Source organism: Rhinoraja longicauda, chromosome 18, assembly GCF_053455715.1.
Source record: "Rhinoraja longicauda isolate Sanriku21f chromosome 18, sRhiLon1.1, whole genome shotgun sequence".
Classification (NCBI taxonomy): Eukaryota; Metazoa; Chordata; class Chondrichthyes; order Rajiformes; family Arhynchobatidae; genus Rhinoraja; species Rhinoraja longicauda.
The window spans coordinates 27361919-27376780 of NC_135970.1; the positions used below are offsets into that span (position 1 = coordinate 27361919).

The following is a 14862-nucleotide window of genomic DNA, read 5'->3' on the forward strand; positions in this document are numbered from 1 at the left end:
GACTTTCTGCGGGCTCATTCTCTCCTGGTGGACGTCAGGCAGCAGCGCTTGGTCCACTCCGCCACGATGGAGCCCATTGCGCTGCGGATGAATGAGCCCGTGTACGCCCACTGTCGTCCGTGGACTCCCATTTCGTTCGGGTTCTGGCGGAGTTTCCAGACATTATGGCCCCGCAATTCCGGTCGTCGACCCCCAAGCACGGGTTGTTCCATTACATAGTAACTACCGGCCCACCCCTCCACACACGAGCACGCCGACTGCCGCCTGAAAAGCTAAGCCTGGCACGACAGGAGTTCCGCACGATGGAGTCCTTGGGGATCGTCCGCCCTTCCAACAGCCCATGGGCATCCCCACTCCACATGGTCCCCAAGGCAAACGGGGGCTGGAGACCCTGCGGGGATTATCGGCGGCTGAACGTCGCTACCGCCGAGGACCGATACCCCGTGCCCCACATCCAGGACATCAACGCCCATTTGGCCGGGGCCACGATATTCTCGAAGGTGGATCTGGTGCGAGGCTACAACCAGATCCCGGTCCACCCGGAAGATGTGCCCAAGACGGCAATCATCACGCCGTTCGGACTCTACGAGTTCGTACGGATGCCGTTCGGCCTAAAGAACGCCGCGCAGTCATTTCAGCGGTTAATGAACGGCGTGTGTCGCGGGCTGGATTTCCTGTTTGTCTACCTTGACGACATGTTGGTAGCCAGCCCCTCGCGGCAGGAGCACTGTGCCCACCTCCGGCAGCTCTTTCAGCGGATCAGCGAGCACGGGTTGGCTATAAACCTCGCCAAGTGCCGCTTTGGCGTGGCCACAATTGACTTTCTCGGCCACCGTGTGTCTTCACAAGGCGCGGTTCCCCTGCCGGACAAAATAGACGCCATCCGCCGGTTTCCCCGTCCGTCCTCGGTGCGTGGCCTGCAGGAGTTCGTCGGCATGGTGGCCTTTTATCACCGGTTCCTGCCATCCGCGGCCCACATCATGCGGCCGCTATACGAGCTGCTGGCGGGCAAGCGTAAGAACATTGTGTGGACCGACGAGGCGGTAACAGCCTTTGACGGCGCAAAGGAGGCCCTGGCTCGGGCTGTGCTGCTGGTTCACCCACGGGAGGATGCCCCGACAGCTCTTACGGTGGACGCCTCAGAGTTGGCGGTTGGTGCCGTACTGGAGCAACTGACGGACGGGGTTGGCGCCCCCTGGCCTTCTTCAGCCGGCACCTCAACAACGCCCAGAGGAAGTACAGCGCCTTCGACCGCGAGCTCCTCGCCCTGTACCTGGCCGTTCGTCACTTCCGCTATTTTCTGGAGGGCCGCCCGTTCACCGCTTACACGGACCACAAGCCGCTCACGTTCGCCCTGGCAAAGGTCTCCGACCCATGGTCCGCCCGACAGCAGCGCCAGTTGGCCTACATCTCGGAATTCACCACCTCCATCCGCTTCATCGAGGGGAAGGAAAACCGGGTGGCCGACGCGTTGTCTCGCCCCGCCATCAATGCCGTTTTAGAAGTGGCACCCGGCATTGATTATTCTGCCCTGGCGGAGGCCCAGCTAACGGACGGGGAGATGCCCGCCTACCGGACTGCCAACTCTGGCCTCCGCCTTGAGGATGTTCCCCTCGGCCCCGGAGCAGCGACGATACTATGCGATGTGTCGGCAGGTCAGCTGCGCCCCATCGTCCCGGCCGCGTGGCGCAGGAGGGTGTTCGACGTGGTCCACAGGCTGGCTCACCCATCCATCCGGGCGACGACCGCACTGGTAGCTGTGCAGTTCATGTGGCACGGTCTGCGCAAGCAGGTTGGCCACTGGGCCCGCACCTGCATTCTGTGCCAGACGGCAAAAATTCAACGCCACGTCCGGGCGCCACTCCAAGGGATCGGTCTACCCTGCCGATGTTTCGACCACCTGCACGTGGACATTGTGGGCCCGCTCCCGCCGTCCCGGGGCATCACCCACCTCCTCACGGTGGTGGACCGCTTCACGCGGTGGCCGGAGGCCATACCACTGGCCGATACATCTACAGCAACATGCGCTCGTGCGTTGGACACGCACTGGATTGCTCGCTTTGGGGTGCCGGTGGTCATCTCATCGGGCCGGGGGCCACAGTTCACCTCCGGGCTGTGGTCGGCCATGGCCCACCTGTTGGGCGTGCGGCTGCACCACACCACGGCCTATCACCCGCAGGCAAACGGCCTGGTGGAGAGGTTCCACCGGCAGCTGAAGACAGCGCTGAAGGCGCGACTCTCCGGCCCCGACTGGATGGACGAGCTACCATGGGTCTTGCTGGGCATCCGGACTGCGCCCAAGGATGACCTGGCTTCATCCTCAGCGGAGCTCGTCTACGGGTCCCGGCTCACGGTGCCCGGGGAGTTCGTGCCCTCGTTGCCGGGGCGAGAGGAACCGCCCTCATCCACCCTACAGCGCTTCCGAGAGCGAGTTGGCAAGCTCGCACCCGTGCCGACGTACCGCCATGGGACATTCCGCCCTTACGTGCCATCGGCCCTCGGGGACTGCGCCTTTGTGTTCCTGCGCCGTGACGCCCACCGGACGCCACTCCAGAGGCCGTATGAGGGCCCGTACCGGGTGCTGGAGCACGGACAGACAACCTTTGTCTTGGACATGGGGGGCCGGCCGGAGGCCGTGTCAATTGACCGCCTGAAGCCGGCCCACTTAGACATAGACCAACCGGTGCGGGTTGCACAGCCTCGGCCACGAGGTCGCCCACCCTTCCGGGACCCACCACCTGTCCCTCCAACTGTGCCTCCGCCGGCCCCTCGGTCGACCGATTACCGTACGCGGTCCGGTCGGGTTGTGCGACCACCAGTCCGTTTCGTGCCTCCGGTTCTGGGGGGGGGTCCTGTGGCGGCTCCCATGGGTCGGGCCATACTACTACCGACCCCTCGGCACGGGAATGGACCAGTCTAGGGGGGCGGTCCGGTACCATGTATATAAGGACAAGGTTTTGAGCGCGAAGCCATTCCGGCAGACTCGACCCGTCTGATAACCAAGGTATAATAAAACATAACGCCCCCGAAATACCTGGCTCCTTGCCTTTATTTCGGGCCTCTATCGACGCGCCACACCCTCGCATTAAATCATTTCCCATCTAATTATAAGCTCAATTTTACATTCCTGTCTACCTATGGTAGCCATTTACCCCTTTGCTTATCATTTATTGATGGTTACCATGGGTAGACAGGAATGTAAAATTGAGCTTATAATTAGATGGGAAATGATTTTATTTAACGTTTAGATCTCCATGCATATTGGAACTTTGCAAACACTCTATTTAGATCACAAGCACTTTTTTGTACTTTTGCTTTCATAATGACAAATTTCACATTTTTCTGCATTATATCTATTTGTCAAATCTTTACACACCCGCTAATCCCCAACACTGATCCCTATGGGGTTAGGACATTTTCCAGTAAATTCTGATGTATATCTGGGAAAAAAAGATCTATTTATGCATGTTGTCTGTTTCCTGTCATCCAGCTGATCTTCTGTACACACTAATATGTTATCTCTTACACTGGACAGATTTATTTTCCTGTTTGAACTTAGACTAAGGAAACAGCTCCTTCTAAGCTAATGCAAATGTTGTCTTCCATCAACAATCATTGCTGTGCACTTTCAATATGAGACGTGCATCAAACCTTTTTGAATTATTTTTGATATTGTATAATTTGAAGGAGTAATAGTAGCAATAATTTATTTATTTAAATTTGTTGGATAACATTATAGTCAAACCCGAGTATTGCATATGGACATAGCTAAGCTTTCATCCATCTTGAATTCAGCCAAAATTGTTTATATTTATTAATGGGTTATCCTGGAATAATGTTCACAAAACAGCTTCATGTAGCATAGCATAACTATTAAAATTCCTGATATTACAGCGTGCAAAGCATGAATTTTTGTTTCTCCCTCAGGGATTTATGAATGAACAAAGTATCAAAATTTACCTCAACATTGTTTTTATATTAGTTCTAATAATTTTAAAGAGCTTATTTTCCTTAATGATCATGCTTGCATAAGATTCTTAGTACAAACTAAAAAATGTCAGAGATTTAGTGTGTGATCTGCCAGAATGCTGTGTAAAGGCCCTAATTGCATTTCTGCAAGTCCCTCTGTACAGATTCCACATGACTTCAATTTTCCTAACATACAAAATCCATTAATTCCCTGTGTTGCAAATTATCTCTTGCATGTTTGGTTTTATAGTGCCAAATATAATTTTAAAACATTGGTAAATTTGGAAAATCGAGATGTGTACAATTCGTCTTCATTTCAGATGAATGGAATACAAGTAGTTTATAATGTAACTGAAAATCAAAAAACTGCAGATGTGGAAATCTAAAATATATGCAAATTGTTGGAAGCACTCCGCAGGGTAGACAGTATCTGTGCAAAATGAAACCGTTAACAGTTTATGTTCAATACCTTTCTTCATAACTTTAACTTGTGTTTGGCTGCCTGCCACTGTATGTTGTTTCTTTTTTTTCTTCCTAATCAGATGTGCAGCACTTTGGTCAACGTGGGTTGTTTTTAAATGTGCTATACAAATAAAATTGACTTGACTTGATTTGACTTAAAATATTAACTGTTTCTTTTCCCACAAATCCTGTCTCTTGAGTTTCCAGCATTTTGTTTTTTTAGTTTAGCAAGTACCATTTTGTTTAATTGATTCTGAGAAAATTTACAATTCAGTAGCATCTTTATATTACAAGCTGGATCCACCTTAAACAACATGTTTCATAGGGTAGTATTCAATTACATAGGGCAAAACATTTGGCCCAACCAGTTCATGCTCAGTGTTTATAATGCGTGTAATTCTCCTCTCAACTTCTATTCCTTTCACCCTCATACTCATCCAGCTATCTCTTCTTTACCGATCACAACTATTTCAGTACAGAAGTTTCTTCTGATTTCCCTGATCGATTTATCAAAGCCTTTCATAATTTTAATGATCTCAATCCTCTGCTTTCTGTTCTTAAGGAAAACAGACCCAATCTGTTTATCCTTTCTAAGTATGCATAGCTTTATATTTTAGCTTTATATTTCTGGTGTCATTTATGTAAATTGCCGCAGCTCCCTTGCCAGTGCTCTATATCCTTTTTATGGTCTGATTATCAGATCAGTATGAAGTACTTGAAGTGTAGTCTTAACTACAGCTTGATACAAAATTCTACTCTGCTGTAATATTTTAAGGAAGATTGCAAATGGAATGAGATTAAACCACAAAGTCGTCTTTTATGTATAGGTATAAAATAGCCAAACATGGTTTGTTGCATGTGTGTCCAAGTAAATTGAAGCTCTGGGCTATTCTGGGGTTGGGTCACATTACAAACCGCCAACTTGCTGTATATCCCAAATGGAAGTTCAAGCTGGTGCAATAAAAGGCATTCTCAACATTTGTGAGGTAGCAGTGGTAGAATTAGCAGCAATAACCAAAGTGTTCTAATGAAGCATTTCTGTTTCTTCAGCACCTTCAAAAATAAGTTTAAATTTCACAGTCTTTTCTGTAAAACAGATCCATACAGCAGGATGCATGATCACCCTCTAAATGTACACAAAAAACTGATTACTATGTCATTTAAATTGCTGTGAGGTGCCTGGAACAGTGGATCATCAGTAGAAGGTGTCAGGAAATATATCAGGATCCAAGTAAAAATGTACAGATATCTTGTGAAATACTAAATCCTTCCTCAATCATCCAGGCTGAGTCAAAATTGTCTCTAATCATGGAATTATGAATACTGACATGCCAACATATTTGTCTGTCAGTGTAATAAGGATATTGAATAATTTGTTGATCATAATCATAATTGTAATTTATTAACCAAGTATGTTTTGCAACATATGAGGAATTTGATTTGCCATACAGTCATACCAAAAAAGCAACAAGACACACAACTACATAAAATTTGATATAAACATCCACCACAGCGGCTCCTCCACATTCCTCACTGATGGAAGGCAATAAAGTCTTAAATTCTTTCCTCTTTTTTTCCCGCGGTTGGGGGAGTCGAACCATCCGCAGTCGGGGCGATCGAAGCTCCCGCGATCAGGACAATGGAAGCTCCTGTGGCTTGGAGCTCCAGAAGTCGGTTCCTAAGCAAGGGACCGCGAGCTCCACGATGTTAAAGTCCGCAGGCTCCCGCAGCTGGAGCTCCCGAAGTCGATCCCGGACAAAGGAATGGCAAGCTCAACAATGTTAAGTTCGCAGGCTCCCACGGTCGGAGATCCCAAAATCTGTCCCCAACATGAGGCCTCACACCGTCGGTCCCCACGATGTGAGGTCGCAGTGCGAACGGAGATAGGACATGGAAAAAGTCGCATCTCCGTCGAGAAAAGAGATTAAAAAAGTTTCCCCACCACCCCTCACATAGTACAAAACTAAAGTATGCTAAAACATACATTTTACAACAAACTAAAACAACAAAGAAGGAAAAAGACATAACAGACCGTTGGCGAGGCAGCCATCGTCGGCGCCACCTGGATATAAATATGTTTTTTGCAAAGACTATCAAGACAAGTATTTGTAGAGAAAGTTGTTGGCTGGCTGTTTTGATACTCAGTTGTGTGTATACAACAAACTATCAGTAAATGGTACTGCACATAACTGTTATGTATGAAGTCATTTTTTATATTCCATGAAATACTTTATCTGCAATCTACGGTTTAGAACAAGAACATTGAGAAAAACACACTTTAAATGACAGTTTCCTATGTAATTTTTTCCATTAACGTTTCCAGCAGAAATTCCTCAGAGAGCAATCCAGAGAAAATAAATAAATAAATCTCTGAGTGTCGGAAGTTCAAGCCTAATTAGGATAGAACATTTGGGAATACCAAGAAAGAAGGCATGAAATTTTGAAAAAAAGTTAATGTTTTTGCACATGATTCTGGTTAACGAGTTCATAAAATATAAACAGCTCATGATATGAATAATAGAGAAAGGGATTTTGAGAAGTATAAGATCGTGGAAAATATTGTTATAATATGAAGAATTGCAGTTTGTTTGCTAAGAAATAATGATTTTCTATCATGTATTAATGAACAAAATATAATCTAATTTTACATTAGTCGAGGAGGCAAATAAAAATAAAAGTCCAGTTAAAATTTGTTGATTACCTTGGTTTGATTACTTTTTGTCTCAGAAAATGACAATGTTGTTTTAATTAGGAATTGAAAGATTGTTCACAGTGTTGTCACCCCCCAAAAGTGCAGTTCATGTTGCACGTGGATATTCTTGGACCTGAAGTTATTGTAATCACGGGGCAGTCAAAGGTTGATATGGTTGTGCAACATAAACAAAAAAATATGTTGAAGTAGTAGACCACTGTTGGAAAGTACAAATTGTTTCTACTTTTGGAAAATGCAGGTGACACAATATTAATACTTTCGTAAATATTTATCTATTAAACAAAAATAGGCTCGTCCTGCCATGTGTAGTTCCAAAAAATGTTTTTTTGGTTACAGGTGATTAATTATCTACAGTTGTTTCTCTTTCTTCTCCCATAAAATCAGGGCAGATTTTCCAGTGCTCTGAAGATTTTAGCTACCTGTCCCTGGGGCTTACTGCTCATTCCACCGTGGCCAAGCACAGATTTTGATACTCAGGAGCATTTAATTACACTTTGGACCTGTCAAAACTTGCTTTTTTAAATGTCTTTTCAGTACTGGAATAACTCAGTGGGTCAGGTAGAATTTCTGGAGACAAGGATTGGTGATGTTCTTTATTGGAACCCTTCTTCAGATTGATTGTTGCAGGAGGAAGAAAGCTGACAGTGAGAGAAAGTCAGGCAAGTGATGGGTGGCTACAGGTGAAGGGAGTTTAATCGACTATAAGCCTACTGACTCCCACAGTTATCTTGACTACACCCCCTCTCGCCCTGCGTCTTGCAAGGACGTCATTTTCCACTCTCAATTTCTCCATCTCTGTCACATCTGCTCCCAAGGTGAGGCTTTCCATTCTATGGCATCCAAGATGTCCTCTTTCTTTAGTAAACATGGTTTCCCCCCTGCTGTTATAGATGGATCCTTCACCCGTGTCTCCAATGTATCCCGTGGTTCTGCTCCCACTCCCTCTCCCCACAAATGAGGAAGGATGTGCTGGCTTTGGAGATGGTCCAGAGAAGGATTATGAGAATAATCATGCGGATGATTGTGTTGCTGTATGAGGAGTGTTTGAAGGCTCTGGGCCTGTACTCAACTGGAGTTTAGAAGGACGAGGAGATCTCATTGAAACCAGCTGAATAATGAAATGAGTGGATGGGGAGAGGATATTTCCAATAGTGGGAGAGTCTAGGACCAGAAGGCATCTCCACAGAATAAAAGGACGTACATTCAGAATGGAGATGAGGAGGAATTTTTTAGCCAGAGGTTGGTGAATCTATGGAATTCATTCTCACATACAATGGTGGCGGCCGTCATTGTTTTTACACTGGAGGTTGATAGGTTCTTGATTAGTAAAGGTGTCAATGGTTACAGGGAGAAGGCAAGAGAATGGGGTTGTGGGAAAAATGGGTCAGCCGTGATCAAATGGTGGAGAGACACAATGGGTGGAATGACCTAATTATTCTCCAATGTCTTATGGTCTAATGCGTGTAATGATTTGAAACTGTTTTGAAGTATTTTTTCTTTCTTGAAAATATTACATTTAAATGTTATAGTTTGAGAAATTCAGAAACACTTGATGTTTTCGTAGGTTTGACAATTGGCTGAGGTTAGCCAGGAGCAAAACCTTTGCCAATTGTCAAAGCTCTTTTAACTGTTTTATGGGCAGTTTCTCCCACCATGTGACTGTATTTACACAGGTAAGCCCCTGCCACTCACAGCTGAACATTCACTGCTGTGTGAGTGCAAACTGACAGTCAAATCAGCAGAATTAAAAGTTTATACTTAGCACATGAATCAATGTAAGCACAGATATTTGGTTGCTGGTAGGATTTCCTAACTTATTAATCCCCTCTTTACAGTTACCTATCAAATGAATGCATTTATGCTCAATAAACCAAGAAAATCACAGATAGTAAGTCATCTAATTTATGGCAGTAGTTTCAAATGTCGTTCTTGATTGTTAAACTTCTAAACTGTTTCAATGTTATGTAGCTGCAGAGAGCATAATGTGGCATTTAGTGCAAATGAGGTTACAAGTTAAAGAAGAATCTAGCCACAAATATATGCTAACACTGCGAATTTTGCTAATACCATTGGCATCCCATCATGGATCAAAATTTGAGTTCAGAATGCATACTTATCTGTTGACTATATCATGTACTGCTTAAAAGGGGTTTGTTCACATGATACAAACAATTTTCTTGGAATGTGACCCCTCCATATGGTTGCCTGTAGTAATTTCAATTAAGCAGTATCCTTGCAATGACTTCAGAGGTGTCCATGACTTTAAAGTGCATCTGTTGTTGTTTAAAATTTGGACATTGTCTGCAAAAATGGAGCCCTGCTGTGGTCAAAGAATTCAGAGTGCATCTTGGCATTCCAAACATTTCCTTACTAGAAGATTATAGCCCGTTTTTTTGGTGAACTTTATTGCTGTGGGCCTCATGACAGTATTCAGAAACATGCTTGGCATTTTGGTTAAAATAACTCAGATGCATCAAGCCATTTTGTATAGACTGTTGGTCTTCACCAACAGGAGTAATTACTGTTGAGTGTAAAATAGAATAATCTTGATTATTTTTTGCATGTCTCTTGGAGAAGATAATCTAGATGGAAATTAATCTAGATCCTTTTACTTAATTTGCTGCAGATTCTGTTTCATGTTATTCAATCAAAATTCAGCTTGTATCCCAATGGTACACTAAAAATTAACTGATAGGTCCCCAAAGAGCATCTGCAGTGAATTATAGTTGGGGCTAGTTAATTATATTCTTCCATGCATTGCCCCTCTTTATCAAACAGGTGGGTGGTAATTGAGCTGAGATAATTTGACTATGAGTGACTGGAATGTAAGGTATCAAGATTTATGATTTCCTGTTTTTTTTTATCCAGGATTGTTCAGCTTCTGAAGAATACTATGTTGCTGCTACATTGCTGCCACTGACAACAGCATTTTACCGGGTAAGCCCATGTGATTTCATGCCATAAATCCCCAGAGTAAATTCAGTCTTGTCTGGATTTGATTGCAGGAGAAGTACAAAATGCAGCTATTGAATTTATTAAAAAGAGCTGTAAGCAACAGGCTTTTTGATTTAAAAATAACGTGGCATTTTGGAATGTGTACTTTGGCTGAAATAGTGTGAAGATGCACAGGATATCCTGGTTGAATGGAACCTTCTAATAAAAATCAAATCATTTTAAAATGTCCATTGGCTAATTTTTAAATGAGCATGTAGCAAAAATCGTAGAATGAGATCTGTTGTAGTTCATGCCATACTCATTTGCAGTGCCCTCCATAATGTTTGGGACAAAGACTTATCATTTATTTATTTGCCTCTGTACTCCACAATTTGATATTTGTAATAGAAAAAATCACATGTGGTTAAAGTGCACATTGTCAGATTTTATTAAAGGGTATTTTTATACATTTTGGTTTCACCATGTAGAAATTACAGCTATGTTTATACAGAATCCCCTCCCATTTCAGGGCACCATAATGTTTGGGACACATGGCTTCACAGGTGTTTGTAATTGTTCAGGTGTGTTTAATTGCCTCCTTAATGCAGATATAAGAGAGCTCTCGGCACCCAGTCTTTCCTCCAGTCTTTCCATCACCTTTGGAAACTTTTATTGCTGTTTATCAACATGAGGACCAAAGTTGTGCCAATGAAAGTCAAATAAGCCATTATGAGACTGAGCAACAAGAATAAAACTGTTAGAGACATCAGCCAAACCTTAGACTTACCAAAATTAACTGTTTGGAACATCATTAAGAAGAAAGAGAGCACTGGTGAGCTTACTAATGGCAAAGGGATTGGCAAACCAAGGAAGACCTCCACAGCTGATGTCAGAATAATTAGACAATAGACAATAGGTGCAGGAGTAGGCCATTCAGCCCTTCGAGCCAGCACCGCCATTCAACGTGGTCATGGCTGATCAGCTATTCTCTCAATAATAAAGAAAATTCCCAAACACCTGTCCGACAGATCAGAAACACTCTTCAGGAGTCAGGTGTGGATTTGTCAATGACTGCTGTCCGCAGAAGACTTTGTGAACAGAAATACAGAGGCTACATGCAAGATGCAAACCACTGGTTAACCGCGGAAATAGGATGCCCAGGTTACAGTTTGCCAAGAAGTAATTAAAAGAGCAACTACAGTTCTGGAAATAGGTCTTGTAGACAGATGAGATGAAGATTAACTTATATCAGAGTGATGGCAAGAGCAAAGTATGGAAGAGGGAAGGAATTGCCCAAGATCCAAAGCATACCATTTCATCTGTGAAACATGGTGATGGGGATGTTATGGCCTGGGCATGTATGGGTGCTGAAGGTACTGGCTCACTTATCTTCCATGATGATACAACTGCTGATGGTAGTAGCATAATGAATTCTGGTGTATAGACACATCCTATATGCTCAAGTTCAACAAATGCCACAAAACTCATTGGCCAGTGGTTCATTGTACAGCAAGACAATGATCCCAAACATACTGCTAAAGCAACAAAGGAGTTTTTCAAAGCTAAAAGATGGTCAATTCTTGAGTGGCCAAGTCGATCACCCGATCTGAACCTAATTGTGCAGGCCTTTTTTATGCTGAAGAGAAAACCGAAGGGGACTAGTCTCCAACACAAGCATAAGCTAAAGATGGCTGCAATACAGGCCTGGCAGAGCATCACCAGAGAAGATACCCAGCAACTGGTGATGTCCATGAATCGCAGACTTCAAGCAGTCATTGCATGCAAAGGATATGCAACAAAAAATACACAAGACTACTTTCATTTACATGACATTGCTGTGTCCCAAACATTATGGTGCCCTGAAATGGGGGTACTATGTATAAACACTGCTGTAATTTCTACATGATGAGACCAAAATGTGTAAAAATGGCCTTTATTAAAATCTGACAATGTGCACTTTAACCACATGTGATTTTTTTCTGCTTCAAATCTCAAATTGTGGAGTACAGAGGCAAATAAATAAATAATGGGTCTTTGTCCCAAACATTAAGGGGGGCACTGTAAGTGATTAGATTAATGCTACATTTACACTTGCCATTTGGACAGTGTTACATTTGAGAGATAATTACTGGTAATTCATTTATTGCCAACATTGTAGAAAACCTATATTATGAAGGTTTTTGTTAATGGATGCGAGGCGTGGGTTTGATATGGTTTTAGAAAAAATCATCAAGGTCTATAGTCACAAGTGCCACAGAAATAGAGTCATAGGGTGATACAGTGTGGAAAGAGGCCCTTCGACCCAACTTGCCCACATCGGCAAACATGTCCCAGCTACACTAGTCCCACCTGCCTGTATCCCTCCAAACCTGTCCTATCCATGTTCATGAACAACTGTTTCTTAAACGTCGGGATAGTCCCTGCCTCAACTACCTCCTTTGGCTGCTTGTTTCATACCCCCACCACCCTTTGTGTGGAAAAGGTACTCCTCAGGTTCCTATTAAATCTTTTCCCCTTAAATCAATGCCTTCTTGTCCTCGATTCACCTGCTCTGGGCAAGAGATTATGCATCAAAATAGTTTCAGATTTACATGCCAGGAATGTCCAGCATGGTTTGTTGGCCTCAGCTATAGTTAATTTTGTTCACTTTCTGGCATTCTCTTTGTGGAAAACAAACACAGGTGGCATGAGAGTCAAAAAGTGAAAATAATTCTTGCCATTTTTTTTTGCTTCTGTAAATATTCTTCTTTTGCCACATGATCTTTTGTTTATCATGGAAAAAGCAACTCATACCCTTCTAGATTTTTTAAAAAGGATATGGAGTATGGTGAATTTAAGGCAAAACCTCTGACCTCTAACAGCTTTATTCAAGGAAATCAAACCAAATTTATTTATCATACTTAAGAGCTTGGATCTTGTAATTTCACATTGTAAAAGTTGTACATAGGCAAAACTGTGCCTACAATACTTCCTCCCGCAGCTTGTTCTAAATATTCACTGTCTCCTGTGTGGAAAAACCTGCCCCTCAATTCCCCTTTAAGTCTCTCCTCTAACACGATAAACTTCTGGTTCTGAACTTCCCTGTCCAGGGAACAACATTCTACCCATCTGCTCTATCTATGTCCCTCATAATTTTATGAACTGATCTTGGATCACCCCTCAGCCCCCTACATTTTAGTGGGAATAAATACAGCCTATCCAATCTCACCCGAGAACTACAGCTCTGCATTCCATGCAACATCCTGGTGAATCATCTTTGCACTCCATCTCTATTGCTACCACAGCCATCCAATCGTCTGACGAGCATAGTGTTACGACTAGAAGTGTACACAATGTTTTAAGTATAGTGTAATCAATGTTTTGTAGAAATGCAACATGACATATAGTCATATAGCCGAACTCTTCTCGTCAGTGCCTCAGCATATAAAAGTAAGCATCCCAACGTTCTTCTCACTATCCCTACCTACCAATCTTGCCACTTTCAGGGAGTTGTGGATTTACACCCCAAGGTCTTGCTGTACATCGACCCTCCAGGCTCCCTAGCATTTACTCTGTGCTTTCAGAATTTCACTTCTCAGCAAATCACCTCTCAATTGTGTGGATCGAACTCAATCTGACACCACACCATCGAACTAATTGCTGATCTATGTTGCTCGGTATTAAGTCTTCTTTGCTATCTACTACTCCATCAAATTCCATACTGTCTGCCAACTTACTTGTCATACCCGATATTGTGTATAGAACTTTTTGTGCACAGAATACCTGACCCATGAGCTGACATAATTTTAGACAATAGACAATAGGTGCAGGAGTAGGCCCTTCGGCCCTTCGAGCCAGCACTGGCATTCAACGTGATCATGGCTGATTATTCTCAATCAGTACCCCGTTCCTGCCTTCTCCCCATACCCCCTGACTCTGCTGTCCTTAAGGGCACTATCTAGCTCTCTCTTGAATGCATTCAGAGAATTGGCCTCCACTGCCTTCTGAGGCAGAGAATTCCACAGATTCACAACTCTGACTGAAAAAGTTTTTCCTCATCTCCGTTCTAAATGGCCTACCCCTTATTCAGCCTTTCAACATATGACAGTCCCACCATTCCGGGAATTAACCTAGTAAACCTACGCTGCACGCCCTCAATAGCAAGAATATCCTTCCTCAAATTTGGAGGCCAAAACTGCACACAGTACTCCAGGTGCGGTCTTACTAGGGCCCTGTACAACTGCACATCTTTGCTCCTATACTCAACTCCTCTTGTCATGAAGGCCAACATTCCATTGGCTTTCTTCACTGCCTGCTGTACCTGCATGCTTCCTTTCAGTGACTGATGCACACAGATTTCGTTGTATGTCCCCTTTTCCTAACTTGATACCATTCAGATAATAATCTGCCTTTCTATTCTTACCACCAAAGTGGATAACCTCACACTTATCCACATTAAACTGCATCTGCCATGCATCCTTCTACTCACACAACCTGTCCAAGTCACCCTGCAACCTCATAGCATCTTCCTCACAGTTCACACTGCCACCCAGCTTTGTATCATCTGCAAATTTGCTAATGGTAATTTTGTATTATGAAAGGTAATTTATTTTTGTTTATATTACTTTTGGAAGATGAGAGACAATTTAAGCCACTTATCAGCTCAAGTAGAACGGAAGGATATAGTGGTGAAAGAAGTCAGAGTCAACACCAGTTAATTAATCAGAATTGCACATCTTTATACGAAAACTATCTTTCATGAATATGAATCATCTTCAGTGGAGATGTTAACATTTTCCAAGGAG

At 43.6% G+C, this 14862-nt stretch overlaps 1 protein-coding gene across 2 annotated transcripts in view; it reads left to right on the plus strand.

The window, feature by feature from the left end:
• Positions 1-14862, plus strand: part of sbf2 (SET binding factor 2) — a 291683-nt gene that overhangs the window by 175998 nt on the left and 100823 nt on the right. For both annotated transcript variants that reach the window (XM_078415378.1, XM_078415380.1), the window contains exon 17: positions 10013-10081. In XM_078415378.1, coding sequence (XP_078271504.1) covers positions 10013-10081 — 69 coding nt within the window. The remainder of the gene's footprint in view (positions 1-10012; positions 10082-14862) is intronic.